General features: G+C 45.7%; 1 protein-coding gene across 3 annotated transcripts in view; it reads right to left on the bottom strand.

Moving 5' to 3' along the window:
* ACAD10 (acyl-CoA dehydrogenase family member 10) overlaps positions 1–20,693 on the bottom strand; it is a 41,231-nt gene that overhangs the window by 15,190 nt on the left and 5,348 nt on the right. For all 3 annotated transcript variants that reach the window (XM_079987447.1, XM_079987449.1, XM_079987448.1), the window contains exons 5-13: positions 19,685–19,843; positions 19,404–19,557; positions 17,390–17,531; positions 15,771–15,839; positions 14,670–14,851; positions 12,431–12,581; positions 9,652–9,797; positions 6,777–6,950; positions 4,385–4,758 (exon numbers count right to left, since the gene is read on the bottom strand). In XM_079987447.1, coding sequence (XP_079843573.1) covers positions 4,385–4,758; positions 6,777–6,950; positions 9,652–9,797; positions 12,431–12,581; positions 14,670–14,851; positions 15,771–15,839; positions 17,390–17,531; positions 19,404–19,557; positions 19,685–19,843 — 1,551 coding nt within the window. The remainder of the gene's footprint in view (positions 1–4,384; positions 4,759–6,776; positions 6,951–9,651; positions 9,798–12,430; positions 12,582–14,669; positions 14,852–15,770; positions 15,840–17,389; positions 17,532–19,403; positions 19,558–19,684; positions 19,844–20,693) is intronic.

Below are 20,693 nucleotides of genomic sequence, written 5' to 3' on the forward strand. Positions count from 1 at the left end.
AGAGGTGTGGTATTATATATAAAGGAAAAATTTGAGCCACAATTGTTGTACAAAGATGATCAAGGGAGGCTGATAGTGGCGCAGATGATGTTTCAAGGAGAAAAAATAATTGTGGTAGGAATATATGCCCCTAATGATAAAAAATCAGTCTTTTTCTCTGAATTAGGCAATAAGTTACTTGAGTGGATAGATCAAAAAATGATACTGATGGGAGACTTCAATGGTGTTGTCTCACCAAACCTGGATAAGTCAACTAAAAAGCAGGAATCGAAAGAAGGTAAATTACCCAGATCTTTTTTCGAGCTGATAAATAACATGGGCCTAATTGACGCCTGGAGATTTAAAAACCCTACCATTAAACAGTATACTCATTTTTCAAACCCAAAGCAGAGCTGGGGGAGGATAGATAGTGTTTGGATATCAAAAGAATTGGTACAGAATTTAATTAAGTCAGAAATCCTTGCACAAATTATATCCGACCACAATCCGGTAACTATTGAGCTAAAAGCTAAAGACGCTAGAACAGGCAGATGGAGAATGAATGAAGCTTTATTTAACGATCAGAGGATAATAGCCAAGGCCAAGGAAACAATCGGAGAATATTTCAAATGGAATTTAAATCAGGAAACAGCTATAGAGACGGTATGGGATGCAGGAAAGGCAGTCATGAGGGGCTTTCTGATCCAGAAAAATAGTCATCTAAGAAAAGAAAAAGGGAAAAAGAAAGAGCAGATTTTAACACAGATTATGGAGAATGAAAGAAAACTGATAATCAATCCCGGCGATGAAGCCGCTAAAAATAATATAAAGATATTACAAGCCAAATTCTCTATGGTAACTAATGAGGAGATTGAATGGAAAATAAAAATGATGAAACAGAAAAATTTCGAATCAGCTAATAAGATCGGGAAATATTTAGCGTGGCAAATAAGAGAAAGGAGGAAACAAAACACGATATCCAAGATAAAAGATGGAGACAAGATAATAGAGGACCCAAAAGAAATAAAAAAGGTATTCCAGAAATATTATAAAGACTTATATAAAAGAGGGAAAGAAACAGATAGTGAAATAGAGGGTTTTTTACAAGAACACCACCTGCAACAAATAGCAGAGGAAGAAAAAGAGTCATTAGATCAGCTGATAACACAAGAAGAAATTCAAAGGGCAATAAAAAGGATGAAGATTGGAAAGGCGCCAGGACCAGATGGCCTACCGGCCAAATACTATAAAGTACTAAGTGAACAAGTATCACCAATTCTATGTGAAGTAATGAATAACATTTTAAAAGAAGGAAGGATACCGAACACCTGGAAGGAAGCCTATATTACATTAATTCCTAAAAAGGATGTAGATGCCTCAGACGTGAAGAACTACAGACCAATCTCGTTACTGAACAACGATTACAAGCTATTTGCAGACGTATTGGCAGAAAGATTAAAAAAAGTATTAAACAATAGAATTCATAGAGATCAAACAGGCTTCCTTCCGGGGAGACAACTGAGGGACAATGTTAGGAACGTGATAGACATTATCGAATATTTAGATACTAGAATAGATATACAGGCGGCGCTGATATTTATAGATGCCGAAAAGGCATTTGATAATGTCTCTTGGGACTTTCTGAAGAAAAGTTTGAAAATGATGGGGATAGGAGAAAAATTCAGAAAAGGTATTGAGGCTATTTATTGGGAACAGAAGGCAAAACTTGTAATAAACAATTCAACATCAGAAGCCTTCAATATATTTAAAGGAACTAGACAAGGATGCCCCTTGTCGCCTTTACTATTTATAACAATATTAGAAATATTTAATAAGAGACTAAGGGAATCAAAAGAGGTTAAAGGAGTTAAGATTGGATTAAAGGAATATAAAATCAAAGCTTTTGCTGACGACATTGTATTAACATTAGAAGACCCAAAACAAAGTGTACAAGAAGCCCTGCAAAACCTTGAAGAATTTGGTGCTGTGTCAGGGTTCAAGGTAAATAAGAACAAAACTAAAATGTTAGTCAAAAATTTAACAAAGGATGAGATGACAGAATTAGAACAAAGGGCGGGAATTATGATAGCTAAGAAGGTGAAATATCTTGGGGTGTGGATTACGACAAAAAATATCAACCTATATAAGGACAACTATGAGGTCACCTGGAGGAAGATTAAGAAAGATTTGGAAATCTGGGAGAGAATGAAACTATCCTTTCTAGGAAGGATAGCGGCAGTTAAAATGAATGTTCTGCCCAGAATGTTGTTCTTATTTCAAACAATTCCTGTACTTAGAGGTTTGAGTCGATGTAAAGAATGGCAGAGAGCTCTCGCAAGATATATCTGGCAAGGGAAAAGACCCCGAATAAAAATGAAAATATTGGTGGATAAAAAAGAAAGAGGGGGCTTCTCCCTGCCGGATTTGAGTCTTTACTACGAGGCGGCATGTTTGGTATGGCTAAAGGATTGGATAAAACTGGAAAACACAGATTTATTGGATTTGGAGGGCTTTGACAACAGGTTCGGGTGGCACTCGTACCTGTGGTATGGAAAAGCCAAGATACACAGGGGTTTCTCAAACCACATCTTCAGGGGACCTATATTTCAGGTATGGGAGAGGAACAAAAATCTTCTGGAAAGAAAGACCCCATGGTGGATTTCACCAATAGAGGTACTGGCTATTAAGAAAACCAATATGGAAGAAAAGAATGCCACATATAAAGAACTTATAATTAAAACAGAACAAGGTGTCAAACTTAGACCGTATGAGGAGGTTAAAAATCAATTTACTAGCTGGTTGCAATACCATCAGGTGAATGGTTTATTAAATGAAGATAAAAAGAAAATAGGATTTGAAGATAAAAAATCTAGATTTAATGAAGAAGTGGTAGAGGGTGAGAGTAAAGTTCTATCTAAGATCTACAATATATTATTGGACTGGTACACAAAAGACAAGGAGGTGAAGGAGGTAATGATAAAGTGGGCGATGGATATCGGTCACAATATCGAGTTTGAAAGATGGTTGGAACTATGGAATAACAACATAAAGTTTACGGCTTGTACGGCATTGAGGGAAAATATCTGGAAAATGATTTATAGGTGGTATCATACGCCGGCAAAACTGGCAAAAATGTATAGATTAAAGAATAAAAGTTGCTGGAAGTGTGGAGAAGCAGAAGGCGACCTCTACCACATGTGGTGGTCTTGTAACAAAGTGAAAGTTTTTTGGGAATTAATTTATAACGAACTTAAAAAAATCTTTAAATACACTTTTCCCAAAAAACCTGAAGCCTTCTTGCTGGCAATGCCAGGTAAAGAAATCCAAAAAGAGGACAAAATGCTATTCCTCTATGCCACTACAGCCGCAAGAATTATGTTGGCGCAAAACTGGAAAACGGAAATTATACCTAGCATAAGTGACTGGAAGGTTAAAATGGTAAATTATGCTGAACTTGCTAGATTAACAGACAGAATACGAGATCATGATGAACAGAAATTTCAAAAAAATTGGAGTAAATATTGGAAATATATTGGAAACGAATTGTAGAAAGCACTGGCGGTTTTTGGATTAATACTTACAGAGAAAAACTAATATTTAAGATTAAAAAGAAAATACGTGATCGTGGAATTTATTTGATACTTACCAAAAGGGTGGAAGGGAGTCCAGGGCTCTTAAATAGAGCCCAAATATAGAGAATTCTATGTTGGTGTTTTTGTTTTTGTTTGTGTTTTGTATAAACGGGGAGAGAATATAATGTATTATGTAAATTATTTAGAATTAATATGTTTATTAATAAGTGTATTTTGTTTTTTTTTCTCGATGTGTGTAATTGTATATCTTGAATAAAAATGTATTAAAAAAAAAGAAGAAGAGGAAATGTCTTTCAGCAGAAGCTGGGGGAGGAGGAAGAAGTGGGAAATGATATATCCAGTGCAGTGGGGCAGTAGAAAAAAATGGGGGGGGGCCTGAAAAGCAAAGTATAATTCTAGGTGAGCGAGTTGTGTCCCACACGTAAAGATCTCTGAAAGAAAAACAACACTTTATGTTAATGACCGGGGGGGGGGGGGGCAGGTGTGTGTAGGGGCTTATCCTCCTGCCCCATGTCTGGCACTACCCATGCTCCTGTAATCAGAGGAGAGAAACACACAACTTACCTCTTCCCATAACTATTGGGAACAGAACAAGATGTGAAGATATAATAACCAGACTATGGAATCTGAGGTTGTTTGACAGTGTCCTATAGAAAGTCTCCTTCTCTTGGAGAGATTTTTTTGCAACAAAGACCGGAGCAGGGCCTTTTTGCTCATGGCACCCAGTGTAAGGAATGCTCTCTCCCAGGAGCCACCTGCCTGGCCCCAACTAGGGTGCTGCCCCGTGCGATGCCAGGAGGAAGGGGACTTGCCTTGAGTTCTTCCATCAAGGGATGAGGAGTCCACCGGCTTGAGGAAGCCTGGTGGTTTCGCAGAAGCTGCTCGGCCGGGTAAATGTGGGCCTCCATGAACTTCTTGGCTTTGTGGTGCAGCTCCTGGACGCGGCTGGGCAGGCCGTCCGGAGAGATGATGAGGTGGAACCTGGAAGCAGGAGCCTGCGTGGAGTAGCTGCTCCGGGGGAATGGCCTCGGGCCAGCCCAGGTACCGAACGCCCTGGTGGGGGCCATGGGAGTTGGAAGTCCCTTGAAGACCCGGAAGCCTTCTTTTGTAGCAAAATCCCAGGCGAGGTCTGCGATGAATTCGGCCTGTTTGCCGCTGCTCCCGGCAGTCGCTGAGCTGGCCTGGCCTGTGCAGAATGAACAGAGGCTACATCTTTAGGGAAACCCCCCACGCCTGAGTCCACATGACGCTCTTTCTGCCTGGAGGGAAGAAGCTGGAGCCTCAAGTGGAGGGTCCAGGAGTGTGGACAGATACGCACCACACACTGAAAGAGCACCCAGCGTATGTATATAGCACGTGGCTTCCTGCAAAGGAGGGTGGGAATGGCAGTTTGTTAAGAGTACAGTGGTACTTAGGGCTAAGAACTTAATTCGTTCCGGAGGTCCGTTCTTAACCTGAAACTGTTCTTAACCTGAAGCACCACTTTAGCTAATGGGGCCTCCCGCTGCTGCTGCGCCGCCGGAGCACGATTTCTGTTCTCATCCTGAAGCAAAGTTCTTTACCCAAGGTACTATTTCTGGGTTAGCGGAGTCTGTAACCTGAAGCGTATGTAACCCGAGGTACCACTGGTACTGGAAATTGTGGCTTTGTGTGTATGTCAATTTACAGTTCCCAAAATTATCTGGGGGAAGTCACATGGCTCAAAAGTGCTTTAAGTGCATGGTGTGATTCACTGGCAGGATTTAAATAAACATTTACAACTTTATCTAAAGAGAACAAGAAGTACAGTGGACCCTGGGATTGCGACCGTGATCAATGCGGGATGCACATTCGCAACCTGCAGCATCTGCAACCTGCAGTGGGGCTTCTGCACATGCGCAAAGCGCGATTTAGCGCTTCTGCGCATGCGCAGCTGCTGAAACCCGGAAGTAACCCGTTCTGGTACTTCCGGGTTTCGGTGGCCTGCAACCTGAAAAAACGCAACCTGAAGTGTCTTGTAACCCGAGGTATGACTGTAAAACAATGGGACAACATAGTACTAAATACAAACAGCAGATTGTATCATTTGATGTAACAGACCAGAAATGGAAGCTGAGGGAAGCCACAGGGAGGGGGGGAAATTGGAAAATGAATGTTTAGTAATGATGATGGACATTTGTTGTAAAAAAAGAAAATCAATAAAAATTATTTTTTTTAAGAAAAAAGGGCATGGTGTGATTGTGCCCCCTCTGGAAGCACACTCCTCGCCAACCTACCCATTATAGTTGCATCTCTATATGCAGGTGGACCTTCCTGTGACGTGGATATGAAGAGCTTGCCTGGCACCACCTTCAGGCTCACTGGCATGGCTGACTATGGGTGACGGGGCTGACCGCTTGCCAGGGACCAGCTGCTGACTGCCAGCACCGCCATCTCCATGGAAGCAGGTTTTGTTGCTTTGCAGGCCAAAGGGCCCAGGATCAATCCCTGCTGGCATCTCCAGGTAAGGGTGTGAGATTTATAGGCTCCTTATCTGGAACCTAAACAGCGTAGTCCACACAGCGGAAGGATGAGCAGTATGTGCCACATTCTTAACTTTATTTACACTTCAATGCTGAGATAATACAAACGTGCATCTTGCCTCTGCGAGAGCAGAGAAGCAACTCCCCTCGGAAACAAAGAACACCGGGAGAACAGTGAAAAACAGGAAACCAGTGAACGTCACATCCAGTCTCCCATTCCCGTGGGAAACCCAACAGTACTCTGACTGTGGAATGTAAACAACTGTCTTGTGACAAGCATTTTGCTGCACAGTGAAGGAAGACAGAAACCAACAAAGGGACGGTAAAGGCTCCCGATCCAAAATCCTGAGGAGCTGCTGTAGAATAGGGGTGGGGATCTTCCCCCACAGGGTCACCCACCTGCCAATCACCTGCTGCCACGGAGACACCAGGGGTCCCTCCCACCTCTCAAACGTTGACCCATGGGGAGGAGGGGAGGGGTCTGTTTCACCAGGGCCTTCACGTTTTATACTGTATTTTATGCTGTTTTTTGTAGCATCAATTAAGTGCTTTAAATTTGTTGTTAGCCGTCCTGAGCCCGGTTTTCTGAACAGGGAAGGGCAGGGTCTAAATAAAAAATTATTATTATTATTCCTTAACTTTTGAGAACAGGATGCTGGACGAGAAAGGGCCACTGACTCTCCTGGTGTCCTTGTCCACTCACCTGTGAGCGAGCGTTTGTACACACCCTGTAGGATAGCAGCCACTCGGAAAAAGGAAAAGGCCATGTAGAAGTTCCAGTTCTCGACTCCTGGGGTGCCCATGTGCTTGCAATACATCTGGAAATAGGCCTCCGCCGTGGGGATGCCTAGCCGACTCAGGTCGCAGTCCCTCAAACCTGCAAGGAGGGAAAGCAACGCTAGTCACGGAAAGCAGGATCAGGGCTTGGTGCTGGGGCCAAAAGGTTGATACAGTGGTGCCCCGCAAGACGAATGCCTTGCAAGACGGAAAACCCGCTAGACGAAAGGGTTTTCTGTTTTGGAGGTGCTTCGCAAAACGAATTTCCTATGGGCTTGCTTCGCAAGACGAAAATGTCTTGCAAGTTCCTGCGGGGTTTTTTTCCTCCCCCCCCTTTTTCTAAGCCGCTAAGCCGCTTATCAGCTGATCCGCTAAGCCCCTAAGCCGCTTAACAGCTGATCCGCTAAGCCGCTTAACAGCTGATCCGCTAAGCCACTTAACAGCTGATCCGCTAAGCCGCTTATCAGCTGATCCGCTAAGCCCCTAAACCGCTAATAGCGCTAATCCGCTAATCCGCTAATGGGCTTCCTTCGCAAGACGAAAAAACCGCAAGACGAAGAGACTCGCGGAACAGATTCTTTTCGTCTTGCGAGGCACCACTGTACTAGTGTAAAGCAGGGGGGAGGGAGAATCTGTGGCTCTCCATGTGTTGCTGGACTCCTGTTCCCAGCAGCCCTTTATTAAGCCGCCATGGCCAACGATCAGGGATGGCAGGAGCTAGGTGTATGGCAACATCTGGAGGGCCACAGGTTGTCCTAAATAAACAAGCCTTTTTGCTCCCAGGCTCCATGCCTTGATGCTGACACGGTGTCAGGTGGGTCAGGGTCTTGTTCTCCATGTTCGCCTTCCTGGCTCGGCTGCCCCTTGTCTTTTCTCCGTGAGCGAACGGTTAGGAGCTGCAATTGGGGAAACCATGGTGGCACGGGGGGGAAGAACTAGGTCTGCTCTGATATTCTGAGTTCTCCCACGCAAGAGCACTCTGGGATGCTGCTGCCTGGCACCACAGACTGCAAGGTGTGCAAGCGTGTGAGGGAGGGAGGGGGGCCTTTTTCAGTCAAAGGGCTACATTTCCCCATGGGCAACTTTCTGGAGGTGGGGCCAGAAGCAAAACTAGGTGGAGCGATGGATGTGACTCTTCATTTCATTTCATTTCATTTCACTTTTAATTTGTATACCGCCTTTCTATATTACTACAGTGGATGCTCGGGTTGCAAATGTGATCCGTGCAGGAAGCATGTTCACAACCTGCAGCATTCGCAACCCGCAGCGCTGTATGTGTGCACGCGTGGGTTGCAATTCGGCATTTCTGCGCATGCACAAAGTGCGATTTAGCACTTCTACACATGCGCAAGCGCCGAAACCCGGAAGTAACCAGTTCCAGTACTTCCGGGTTCGGCGCAGTGCGCAACCTGAAATCACGAAACCAAAAGCGTCTGTAACCCGAGGTATGACTGTATACACAAGGCAGTTTACAAGCTGAAGAAACAACAAATTAGACAGCAAAGATCATACATGTGACAACAATCTGATACAATTACTAAAAAGTCTCATCTGTGTATTATCTGTGCATAAATTGTAGCAAGCCTTTCCTGTTTTCTGACACTTTTGTGGAAGGATTTTGATTAGAATAGGTAAATTTTGTGGTGCAAAGTATTTCAGATTATACTGTGTTTTATGGTCTTACAAGGCTGACAGCTGTTTAAATGTGCTGGCTATGACATTTTAAAAATTACAACAGGCTACACTGAAGTCATGGGGATGTCAAGAGGGGTTTGTACATGATCTCTCCCTCTAGGCCAAGCAAGAGACATTGTCACCATTCAGGGGAACATTCCAAGTAAGCAAAAGCAATCAAGGAAGGCATGGAATAGGGCCTGAAGGCAACCTCAAAGACCAGGCAGAGTCACCCTTCTTCAATTTCAATGTGGCTTATGCAGGAGAATGAGCCATGACCTAGCCACTTTGATCCATGCGACGGTCACCTCCAGACTGGATTACTGTAATTCGCTCTACGTGGGGCTGCCCTTGAGACTAACGCAGAAACTCCAGCAGGTGCAGAATGCCACGGCAAGACTCCTTACAGGGTCCTCGTTGCGGGATCACATTCACCCGGTACTATACCAGCTGCACTGGCTCCCGGTGGATTACAGGATCAGGTTTAAGGTCCTGGTTTTAACCTTTAAAGCCCTATACGGCCTAGGACCCTGGTACCTACGGGACCGTCTCTCCTGGTATGTCCCACAGAGGACCTTACGGTCTTCAAACAAAAACATCTTGGAGGTCCCAAGCCACAGAGAGGTTAGGCTGGCCTCAATCAGAGCCAGGACTTTTTCAGCGGTGGCTCCGATCTGGAGGAAGACTCTGTCACAAGAGACTAGGGCCCTGCGGGACTTGACATCTTTCCGCAGGGCCTGCAAGACAGAGCTGTTCCACCAGGCCTTTGGCCAAGGCACAGCCTGACCCCCTCCTTTGGTAATCCTCACAGAACTCTAGCCCAATGGTTGCCAATAATTTGATTTGAACTGATTTTATAATGAATTGATTTTAGGATGCTGTATTATTTTACTGTTGTTAGCCGCTCTGAGCCCGGCTTTGGCTGTGGAGGGTGGGATATAAATAAATTATTATTATTATTATTATTATTATTATGAGTTCCACCAGAACCTCTAGCAATAGTCATGCTTCCAGTTCTACGTGGGGCCAGAGACCATTTTCCACCAAGCATTCCCACCTCCTCCCGAGTTTTGTGTTATTCAAACCCACATGGATATTTCTCCAATGACTTGATAATAAGCGTGTACCTTTCAGGATACTGAAGCTGGAAGGCAGATAATACGCCAGGCAGTTGTAGGCCACATCAGAAAGAGGGTTGCCCAAGGTAGAGAGTTCCCAGTCGAGGACAGAGACCACCTCAGGCTTCTCTGGGTGGAAGATCAGGTTGTCCAGCCTATCAAAGGAAAAGGGGAGGAGATGCAGAGGAATTCTGGCAGGTGCCACCTTAAAAGCGGAGGTGTGTGGGCTCCTATATGCTGTGCATTAAAAACCTTCTTGCAACCAGCTTCCTCTAAAGCAGACCTTCCCTACATGGCAAAAAGATGTGGACTATAACTCCCCTCAGCCAGTGTGGCTAGTGGTCAGGGATTATGGGAACTGTCTAATAATATGTGGAGAAGAAAAACCAGGATGAGAAAAGTTCTCAGGGGCGCCACAAAGTATTATTTAAAAACCCAATGCATTTAAAATAAAATCATAAATCATAAATCATATAATACAGTGGTGCCTCGCAAGACGAAAAGAATCCGTTCCGCGAGTCTCTTTGTCTTGCGGTTTTTTCATCTTGCAAAGCAAGCCCATTAGCGGCTTAGCGCTATTAACGGCTTAGGGGCTTAGCGGATCAGCTGTTAAGCGGCTTAGCGGATCAGCTGTTAAGCGGCTTAGCGGATCAGCTGTTAAGCGGCTTAGCGGATCAGCTGTTAAGCGGCTTAGCGGATCAGCTGATAAGCGGCTTAGCGGATCAGCTGATAAGCGGCTTAGCGGATCAGCTGATAAGCGGCTTAGCGGATCAGCTGATAAGCGGCTTAGCGGATCAGCTGTTAAGCAGCTTAGCGGCTTAGCGGATCAGCTGATAAGCGGTTTAGCGGCTTAGAAAAAGGGGAGGGAGGAAAAAAACCCCGCAGGAACTCGCAAGACATTTTCGTCTTGCGAAGCAAGCCCATAGGAAATTCGTTTTGCGAAGCGCCTCCAAAACGGAAAACCCTTTCGTCTAGCGGGTTTTCCGTCTCGCGAGGCGTTCGTCTTGCAGGGCACCACTGTACAGTGGTGCATCTATTAGCGGCTTAGCGGCTTTTAGCGGCTTAGAAAAAGGGGGGGAGGGGAAAAAAGCCGGATAAACTCGCAAGACATTTTCGTCTTGCGAAGCAAGCCCATAAGGAAATTCGTCTTGCGAAGCACCTCCAAAATGGAAAACCCTTTCGTCTAGCGGGTTTTCCGTCTTGCGAGGCATTCGTCTTGCGGGGCACCACTGTAATAAGTGCCCCCAGCTTCTCCATAACCTTCAGGGGCCATCCTATTGGCTTCCTTGCTCTAAACAATCATGAGAAGAGACAGTCACAGAGGGAGTTGTGAATCATGACAGAGAGCTCCCCTTCACAGAACCTCTGGCCCTAACCTTTTCCCAGGTTCTGAGAGAAACCGTGATCTGAACACACCTTTGCCATTTGTAACATGCCCAGCAGGCACTGTTACAGGTGCCACATAACATACTTATTCCACATTTGTAAGAAATCAATCTTTTAGTCCGGCAGCACCTACACTTTGGAACTCCCTGCCTGTTGACATCAGGTAGGTGCCTTCACTGCCTTCTTATTGGTGCCTACCAAAAAACACTTTTTGTTTAAACCAGCCTACCCAGATATGTGGAATGTAGAAACGTGTTTTAGCTTATCACTGATTTTAATTATTTTTTGAATGTTTTAAGCAGCTGTTTTTAACTGCTGGTAATTTTATTGTTTTATTTTTGGGGTAAACCGCTTCGAGGGATTTCTTCCCTCCTTTTCTTTACAACCAAGTGGTACATATTATGTATTTATTTTATTTTATATAATGTAAAGCAGTGGTTTTCAACCAGTGTGCCGTGGCACCGTAGGGTGTCTTGAATGATGGTCAGGGAAGCCGCAGGCAACATTGGCCTCCATCCCTTTTTCCTTCCCTCCCTCCTCTAATGCCCTCTTGCAACTCTGCCTCCTAAAGGCTGGCATAGCTGTTTGTTGCAGCAGCCCTGGCTACAAGCTCCACAGGCAAATGGTGCCTCTGGGTATCACCAGGGGGTGCTTCCCAGGCACCTATGGGGTAATGTGAGAAGGCACATCTCTCTGGGGCAGGGGAGGCAGCTCAGAGACCAGGGGTGGCAACAGCAGCAGCTGCCCAGAGGACTGCCAAGGAGAGGGCAGGAGGCTTAGGGAACAGTCCACAAGGGAGTGTGTTTAAAAAAGGGTGAAAGGCTGCCAGTTCTGCAGGCAAGGGGTGATATAACTGGGCAAGGGGTGACATAACTGCCACGGGAAGAATAGAGTTGGTCAAGGGAGCCATGGACTGAAAAAGGTTGAAAACGTATGGTTTAAAGCAGGCATAGGCAACCTCGGTCCTCCAGATGTTTTGAGACTACAATTCCTGTTATGTACTGAAGTTCTCACCCTGGGCCAGCAGGGGGATACTGAAGATAGTTCAGGTCCACATATGCAAATAAGGGATCAAAAGTGATGCTCAGTGATTGGATAGTTACAGAAAGTTGTTACAGTTACGTTGTGCTGGAGCTCTATATAAGCAGGCTGGCTGAACCCTTCAGTTCAGTTCTGTTCTGACCTGTGAATAAACAAGAGCTGTTTGGAGAATCGCTGTGTCGTCTGATATGTTCACCCACAACTTAACAATACCCATCATCCCTGACCACTGGTCCTGTTAGCTAGGGATCATGGGAGTTGTAGTCCCAAAACATCTGGAGGGCCGAGATTGCCCATGCCTGGTTTAAAGGTACTCCTGAAAACTGTGTTTGGAGGGGGAGAGAATGCCGTTATTTGACACCTGAAATCTCCGTGCACGACAGAGAGGCCCTCGCTGGCCGGCAGGTGGGACGGGAACCAGGCAATGAGCCTCTCCATGGCTGGGATGGTATGCGTCTCTGTGGCACGGTACTGTTTGCTCCACGTCTGGACCTGCCGCTGAACGTAGTTACCTGCAGCAGAAAGATGTCATTAAAGATGGCAGAGGAAATTCTCGGCACTAAAAATCAACCAAGAAGAGTTCTATAAGATATAAAGATCTCTTGGAAAGGACAACACCCAGATGGCTTTCACCAATGGAAGCAAAGACACAGAAAAAGTTGAACATGGAGAGTAAATGGTTGAAATATGCTGATTTGCTGGTGGAAGATAATGAGGGATTTCAATTAAGATCATTTGATCAAATCAAAGATAAATTGGATGGATGGTTACAATATTATCAGATTAACGCATTGCATAAACTTGATAAGAAAAATGGTTTTGCAACAGAAAAATCCAAATTGGAAATGGAATTGTTAGACGCTAATGTTAAAAATCTCTCCAAAATGTATTTGTTGTTAGAATGGCATACAAAGGACGAACAAGTCAAATCTGTGATGACTGATTGGGCAAGAGATGTTGGACACAATATGATGTTGGAAGATTGGGAAAGGCTGTGGAAGAAAGGGGTTACGTTTACTGCATTCACTGTATTAAACAAGTTCTGCATGTACTGAAAAAAACAAGTTCTGCAGAACCGAGCACAGAAATCATAGGTTTGTAAAACTGTAGAGTTGGAGAGGGGTCTGAGGATCATCTAGTCTGATCCCCCCTACAATGCAGGAATATGCAGCTGTCCCATATGGGGATCGAACCTGCAACCTTGGTCACACCAGCACCATGCTCTATGAAATGGGGATCCTGTGGCCCTTCAGATATTATCTATTACTATTGCTGTCATTCTTATTTTAAACTTATTACAGTGGTGCCCTGAAAGACGAATGCCTCGCAAGACGAAAAACCCGCTAGACGAAAGGGTTTTCCGTTTTTCGAGGCGCTTCGCAAGACGAATTTCCCTATGGGCTTGCTTCGCAAGACGAAAATGTCTTGCGAGTTTTTTCCCTTCCCCCCCCCTTTTTCTAAGCCGCTAATAGCCGCTAAGCCGCTAATAGCCGCTAATAGCGCTAATCCGCTAATAGGGATGCTTCGCAAGACGAAAAAACCGCTAGACGAAGAGACTTGCGTAACGGATTATTTTCATCTTGCGAGGCACCACTGTAGTTGATATTTTTTTAATGAAAGCGACTCAGTGTGCCTTACAATAAACACATACAGTGGTACCTCGGGTTACATACGCTTCCGGTTACATACGCTTCTGGTTACAGACTCCGCTAACCCAGAAATAGTACCTTGGGTTGAGAACAGAAATCGTGCTCCGGTGGCGTGGCGGCAGCAGGAGGCCCCATTAGCTAAAGTGGTGCTTCAGGTTAAGAACAGTTTCAGGTTAAGAACGGACCTCCGGAACGAATTAAGTACATAACCAGAAGTACCACTGTACATTAAAACAGAAAAAACCCTCTAAAAGACAATAATGTTTTTAAAGGCAGGCTTAAAACTTCCACCCACTCCAGGAGGTTAACTAAAAGCCAAAGGCCTGGAGGAAAATAAACATTTTTTATTTGGGCCTGGAGATGATGGCACCAGGCAAGCATCCCTGAGGAAAGCAGCAGGGAGCCACTGTTGAAAAGGCATGTATTTGTTGCTGCCCTTGGGACTTCTCATGGAGGGGCTACATGGAGAAGGGTGTCAAATGATGGTCAGGGGGTTTTGGTGGGTTCATATGGGGAGAGGCAGTCCTTGAGGATTTGGGGTCCTGAGTTGCCTGAGGCTTTACAGTGGTACCTCGGGTTAAGTACTTAATTCATTCCGGAGGTCCGTACTTAACCTGAAACTGTTCTTAACCTGAAGCACCACTTAAGCTAATGGGGCCTCCTGCTGCCGCTGCGTAGCTGGAGCACTATTTCTGTTCTCATCCTGAAACAAAGTTCTTAACCTGAAGCACTATTTCTGGGTTAGAGGAGTCTGTAACCTGAAGTGTATGTAACCTGAGGTACCACTGTATAGGTCAAATCCGAGGATAAGCTATCAGTCTCCAGCTCCCATTGTCCCCGACCACTAACACTGATGGGATCTGGGAGCCTAACTACATCTTGAGGGCTATCACAGTTCCATACCCTCACATTGTGAGAAAAGCAACGCCATTGCTCCAAACATTTACGCACCATGTTTCCCATAATCCTCCAGGCCGGCCGCCTTGATGTTCACACTGTGGATCTTACAGAGGACTCTGTTCATGGCGGTGTAAATCTCTGTCCGTTGGCTGGGCTCCAGTCCTGGGAGGGAGGGGTCCTTGAAGATCCGTCCGGTGCAGTAGTCCATGAGGTAAAATGGGGTGCCAATGATACTGGGGTGACACGAGGATGTTAGTGCAAGAACATCAGCAAAACTGCGGGTCTATGACCATAATAAACTGACTGATTGATTTGAGCAGCAGCAGAAAGGGCTTTGAGAGGCGAATCTTCAATAGTGGGTGACTGCAATGGACTCTATGTGTGGCTTCCTTTGTGCTTGATTCAGAAGCTGCAGTTAGTGCAGAATGCTGCAGCACAATTGCTGGCAGGAGCAAGACCCTTTCAGCATATAACACCTGCGCTCAGAGACCTGTACTGGTTACCAATTCATTACTGGGCATAGCTGTCAACGTTTCCCTTTTTTAAAGGGAAATACCCTTATTCTGAATAGGATTCCTCGCAAGAAAAGGGAAAAGTTGACAGCTATGTTACTGGGCCAAGTTGAAGGTGTTACTATTGATACATAAAGCCGTTAACAACTTGGGACAAGTTTACCTGCAAGATCGCCTCACCCCAAATATGCCCACACAACCACTTCAATTTGCGGAATGGGCACCGTTACAAGTGCCACATAATACCCATTCTGAATTTGTAATAAATCAATCTTTTAATGTGGCAGCATACAAACTTTGGAACTCCCCGCCTATTTGACATAAGGCACTTCATTGCACTCTTTTTGGCGCTTGCTAAAAACCTTTCTGCTGACACAAGTCAACCCAAACAAGTGGAATGTTGACATGTATTTCCATCTTGTCTTTAGCCCTTCGTTGATGTTAATTATTGCTTGAATGTTTTAAATAGGGGTTCTTACTGATAATTTTATTGTTTTCTCCTTTTTTAAGCTGCTTTGGGAGGTTTTTTGTTTGTTTGTTTTTTACAATCAGCAACGTATAGAGTTTATGAGGTGACTGAAAATTACACAGGCCCAGTGATTCATTCTCAAACACACACACACAAACACCATAAATGCACCTTGAATCTTCACATAAGGCAAGGACATTAGGAACTGGAACACCAGCCTCTGCAACAGCCTTCAAAACCCTGCCAGGGTAAAGGAAGCCAGAATTAACGCCGGAAGAATTTGTTAAGTGTGCTTATATTTCTTTTAAAAACCTGACTGTGACAAGTTAAACAAGATACATTAAAAAGAACATTGTACCACTGCATTAAAAAAATAATTACCATAAGGACTGCCTGTCCCACTTCAGAACCTGCCTATAATCCAAGACCCTTGCCTGACACCTTGCTTGTGGGCCGTGCCTGTGAAATCTGTTAGCTTGACCAGCACACGAGGCAAGACCTTTGCAGCTGGTGGCCCGGGGATGTGGAACTCTCCTACAGTTAACATTTGCTTGCTCCCTTGGAATCCTGGCATCCAAGAAGGCCTTAAACTTTTACTTTTTTTACTACTGCCTTTCCTCATGAAGGGACGCGGGTGGCGCTGTGGGTAAAACCTCAGCACCTAGGACTTGCCAATTGCATGGTCGGCGGTTCGAATCCCCGCGGCGGGGTGCGCTCCCGTCGTTCGGTCCCAGCACCTGCCAACCTAGCAGTTCGAAAGCACGTCAAAGTGCAAGTAGATAAATAGGGACCGCTTACCAGCGGGAAGGTAAACGGCGTTCCGTGTGCTGCGCTGGCTTGCCAGATGCAGCTTGTGACGCTGGCCACGTGACCCGGAAGTGTCTTTGGACAGCGCTGGCTCCCGGCCTCTAGAGTGAGATGAGCGCACAACCCTAGAGTCTGGCAAGACTGGCCCGAACGGGCAGGGGTACCTTTACCTTTACCTTTACCTTCCTCATGAAAGCTTAGGACAGTGGTCTAATTCAGTATCTCTCACACTCTGATGCTTTTACTTCTCTTTGTGCTTCATTTTGTGAGGGCTTAGCCTCAAAAAGCAACTAATAAACAAAGGGAATGAATAAACAAAATGTTAGCATTTCTGCCTCTCCCCGTCCTTTTTTGAAAAGGGTGATTCATAGGCTGCTGCTTGAAAACTCACCAATGTGTTCAGGAATGACTGAACGGAGACCCCAAGAAGCAAAACACGAGGGGAAAACAAACCCCCAAAATTGGACATTTAAATTGTGCAATTTATGTTAAGTGAAAGACTGCACACTTTCCAACAACGCAGAACTCCTTCTGCCTTATAATACAGTGGTGCCCCGCAAGACGAATGCCTCGCAAGACGAAAAACCCGCTAGACGAAGGGGTTTTCTGTTTTTGAGGCGCTTCAGAAGACGAATTTCCCTATGGGCTTGCTTCGCAAGACGAAAACGTCTTGCGAGTCTTGCATTTTTTTCACTTTTTTCTCCCTTTTTCTAAGCCGCTAAAAGCCGCTTAGCCGCTAATAGCCGCTAAGCCACTAATAGCGCTAATCCGCTAAGCCGCTAATAGGGTTGCTTCGCAAGACGAAGAAACCGCAAGACGAAGAGACTCGCGGAACGGATTCTTTTCGTCTTGCAAGGCACCACTGTACTATGAAACTCAAAGGCTTGCATGCTCCTGCTTCCACCAAGTTACATGTGGCTAATCCAGTATGTCAGTTTACCACTATTTTGAGCTAGGATGGAGACAGTTGCTAGACTTTTCACCTGTACTCTCTCTCCACAGCATGAGCAGAGGGAAGGAGGGGGCCTGGCGGCTTCTTCCTCAGAACGAACTGACGATCCCCAAACCTGACATAGTAGGTAGGGTTGGACTGTCCGTGGCTGAACTGCCGTAGCACCAGAGGCCCTGAAAGTGGGAGTGGGAGCCATTAGCGAGAGAAACTGGGTTTACTCCAAGGAGCTCACAAAGGTGTCTGTGGTCTTGCCCCCATCCTTTTATTCTCATAACAACCTACTGTCAGGTAGGCCAGGTGGAGAGAGTGGAAAAAGAGACAGGTGACAGACTCAATGCCTCTCAGGGAGCTTTGAGGCTGAGTGAAGGTTGCCTGGATGGTAGGTGTCCCTGAAATGAGATAATGCTTCTCCTTTACCTGGATGAGGGATTGATATATTGGGGGGGAGTGAGTTGTACAGAAACCTCTGACTTTGGAATGTACCCTGCTCTATAAAGATAAATGTGACCTCTGGACCTCCTCACAAAGGTTTCGGGCTCAGGGGCTGAAAAAGGGTCCCCTACCCTGCTCTACACTGGAAGAATGGCAGACGAAAGTGATTGACTTTATGGGATTGGCAGAAATGACTGGCAGAATCCGTGACCAAGAGAAAGAGACGGTGGAGGAAGACTGGAAGAAGTTTAAAGCTTACCTTAAGAACTGTTACAATATTGATCAGTGTTAAAATGTCAAGGGGAAGGAAGATGCAGAATTACAGCTGAAAATGTTTGATGACTTAAGGTGAAATTGAGAAATTTAATAAATTTAAATTTAATTGGCTAAAAGGGTTGCTGAAAAACTGTAAAATAAGGATGCAAAAAGGGTGAGGTATGGGGAAGTCCGAGAAAGGAGGCTTATGAAAAGGAGGTTAAGAATCTATATTTGTGTGTTTGTTTGTATTGGTTGATGCTTTTATGTTGTTGTTGTTGCTTTGTTTTAAAATTGGAAAATTAATAAAAATTATTATATATATAAAAAATAAACCACAGAGCCTAGGGCTTGCCAATCAGAAGGTCGGCAGTTCGAATCCCTGCGATGGGGTGAGCTCCCATTGCTCAGTCCCTGCTCCTGCCAACCTAGCAGTTCGAAAGCATGTCAAAGTGCAAGTAGATAAATAGGAACAGCTCCGGCGGGAAGGTAAACAGCGTTTCCGTGCACTGCTCTGGTTCACCAGAAGCGGCTTAGTCATGCTGGACACATGACCTGGAAGCTGTAAGCCGGCTCCCTCGGCCAATAAAGCAAAATGAGCGCCGCAACTCCAGAGTCGGTCACGACTGGACCTAATGGCCAGGGGTCCCTTTACCTTTACCCTGTTCTAACCACTACACAATGCTGGGTCTCTATAGAACACAAAGTCATCTGCTGACAGAAGAGTAGCGAAGAATGTCCTGGCACTTTCAAGATCTGTATCTTTTCTAGCTGTGAAGGGCACCCAAAGCGGGAATGTGCAAAATGCCATAATACTGGAGGTCGGGTATCAGGCTTTGGGGCCTCAGCTTCCTCCCCACCCTTTGGCCGTAGATAAGCAGGACAAAGCGAAAAGAGTCGCTTACCATTTAAAGAGTCTTTAATGATCACAGCAAATGAACAAAGCAGCCATTCTCAGAATGAAGGTGTCCCCAATTAAGTTTTCCACCCACTTCCCCCCAGTCACTTCCACGCCTTGCAACCTGATCTTGCAACCACCGTGCTTTTTGTGTAGCCACCTTATCTGCCCTATGTGACCTTGGACTGACAGACTGGACACTTTCCAGTGAGAGAGAGCCTGTTGGCTCTTTCTCTTCCAGTTCTTCTTCACCTTGCTGTTCACCCCACCGGTTTGTCCCAACTTTTGTCTTCAGAACTATGCCCCTCTGCAAACCACCGCTCCAAATCTATACTGCTCCTGGGAAGCTGCAGGATCCTGGTCATGAGCAGGGGGAGGGGGGGGCTCCCACCATTCCTCATCAGAACATTACTCCTCATCCTGGTATCTGACAGTGGGGGAGGGGAAAAAGATTCTATACCTGGAGCCCCCAGGATGCCTTCAATGTACTTCTGGAGAGGGGCTGTGGGGATCTGCATTGCCAACCTTACGGAACATGTGTAAGGAACAGACGATCTCAGGGCAAAGCCCAGGTGGCTCTCCAGCTCTTGAAGTGCTGAGTCTGGGTCATCAACCTGAGATGAAGAGGTGGATGAAGTAGCAAGCATGGGCTCCAGGAAGGAAGGGGAGCAGGTGAGTTAGGCAGGCTGGTTTTACAAGTCTGGCGGTGACGGTCTTTGACACAGCTGCACCTCTGCTCACCTTGAGTGTCTTCATGCCCAGCTGGGCAGCTGCTTTTAGGTTCTGCCCAAGGTCATCCAGAAAGATAGACTCTTTGGCCTGAACGCCCAGTCTCTCCAAACACAACTTATAGATACGAAGGTCCGGCTTGCACACCCCTTCCCGGCAAGACTCAATTATCTAGAAGACAAAAGACAATAAAATATAGTGGTACCTTGGTTCCTGAACGGCTTGGCTCCTGAACAAATAGGCTCCCAAACACCATAAATCCAGAAATGTTCCAGTTTGCGAACTTTTTTGGAAGTCAAAAGTCCGTTTCGGCCGTCGGCATTGTTTCCGGGGCCAATCAGCCAATCAGAAGCCGCGCCTTGGTTTGCGAACGTTTTGGAAGTCGAACAGATTTCCAGAATGGCTTGAGTTCAGGAAGCAAGGTACCACTGTAAAGTAAAAATTAGATTGGGTGCACACAAGGAAGTCAGAGATTTCTCGTTTCGGAGTGTTTCTTAAGTTCATTAGTCACAATGAATGGATGGTAACTGCAAATGCAGAATGGGCAGTTTCAAGCTTTTTAGCTTTCTTTACTAAATGCAAGTAAGATAAACCAATGTTCTAATTGGATCACTGTCTATGATAGGGATGGAGAGCTCGCCCACTGCGAGCCAAGTGTGGCAGCTGGGTGGAGCTGCTCACCGGTCAGTCTTCTGATTACCGTATTTTTTCTCTATAGGACGCACCCGACCATAGGACGCACCTTGTTTTGGAGGGGGAGAACAAGAAAAAAAATTCTCCCCCTCTCTGCTCAGCTCCCCTTCAGCGAAGCGGCAGGAGAAACAGAGCCCCTTCCATTTCTCCTCCCGCTTGGCTGAAGGGGCACCTACCCTTCGGCGAAAGGAACGCAAAGCCTCCGAAGTGCAGTGGGAGAGCTCCCACCACACTCCGGAGGCTTCAGGCGGCTATCTTTGAAGCCTGGAGAGCAAGAGGGGTCGGTGTGCACCAACCCCTCTCGCTCGTCAGGCTTCAGTGAAAGCAA

Source organism: Podarcis cretensis (genome assembly GCF_951804945.1).
Source record: "Podarcis cretensis genome assembly, chromosome: 8".
In the NCBI taxonomy this organism is placed as follows: Eukaryota; Metazoa; Chordata; class Lepidosauria; order Squamata; family Lacertidae; genus Podarcis; species Podarcis cretensis.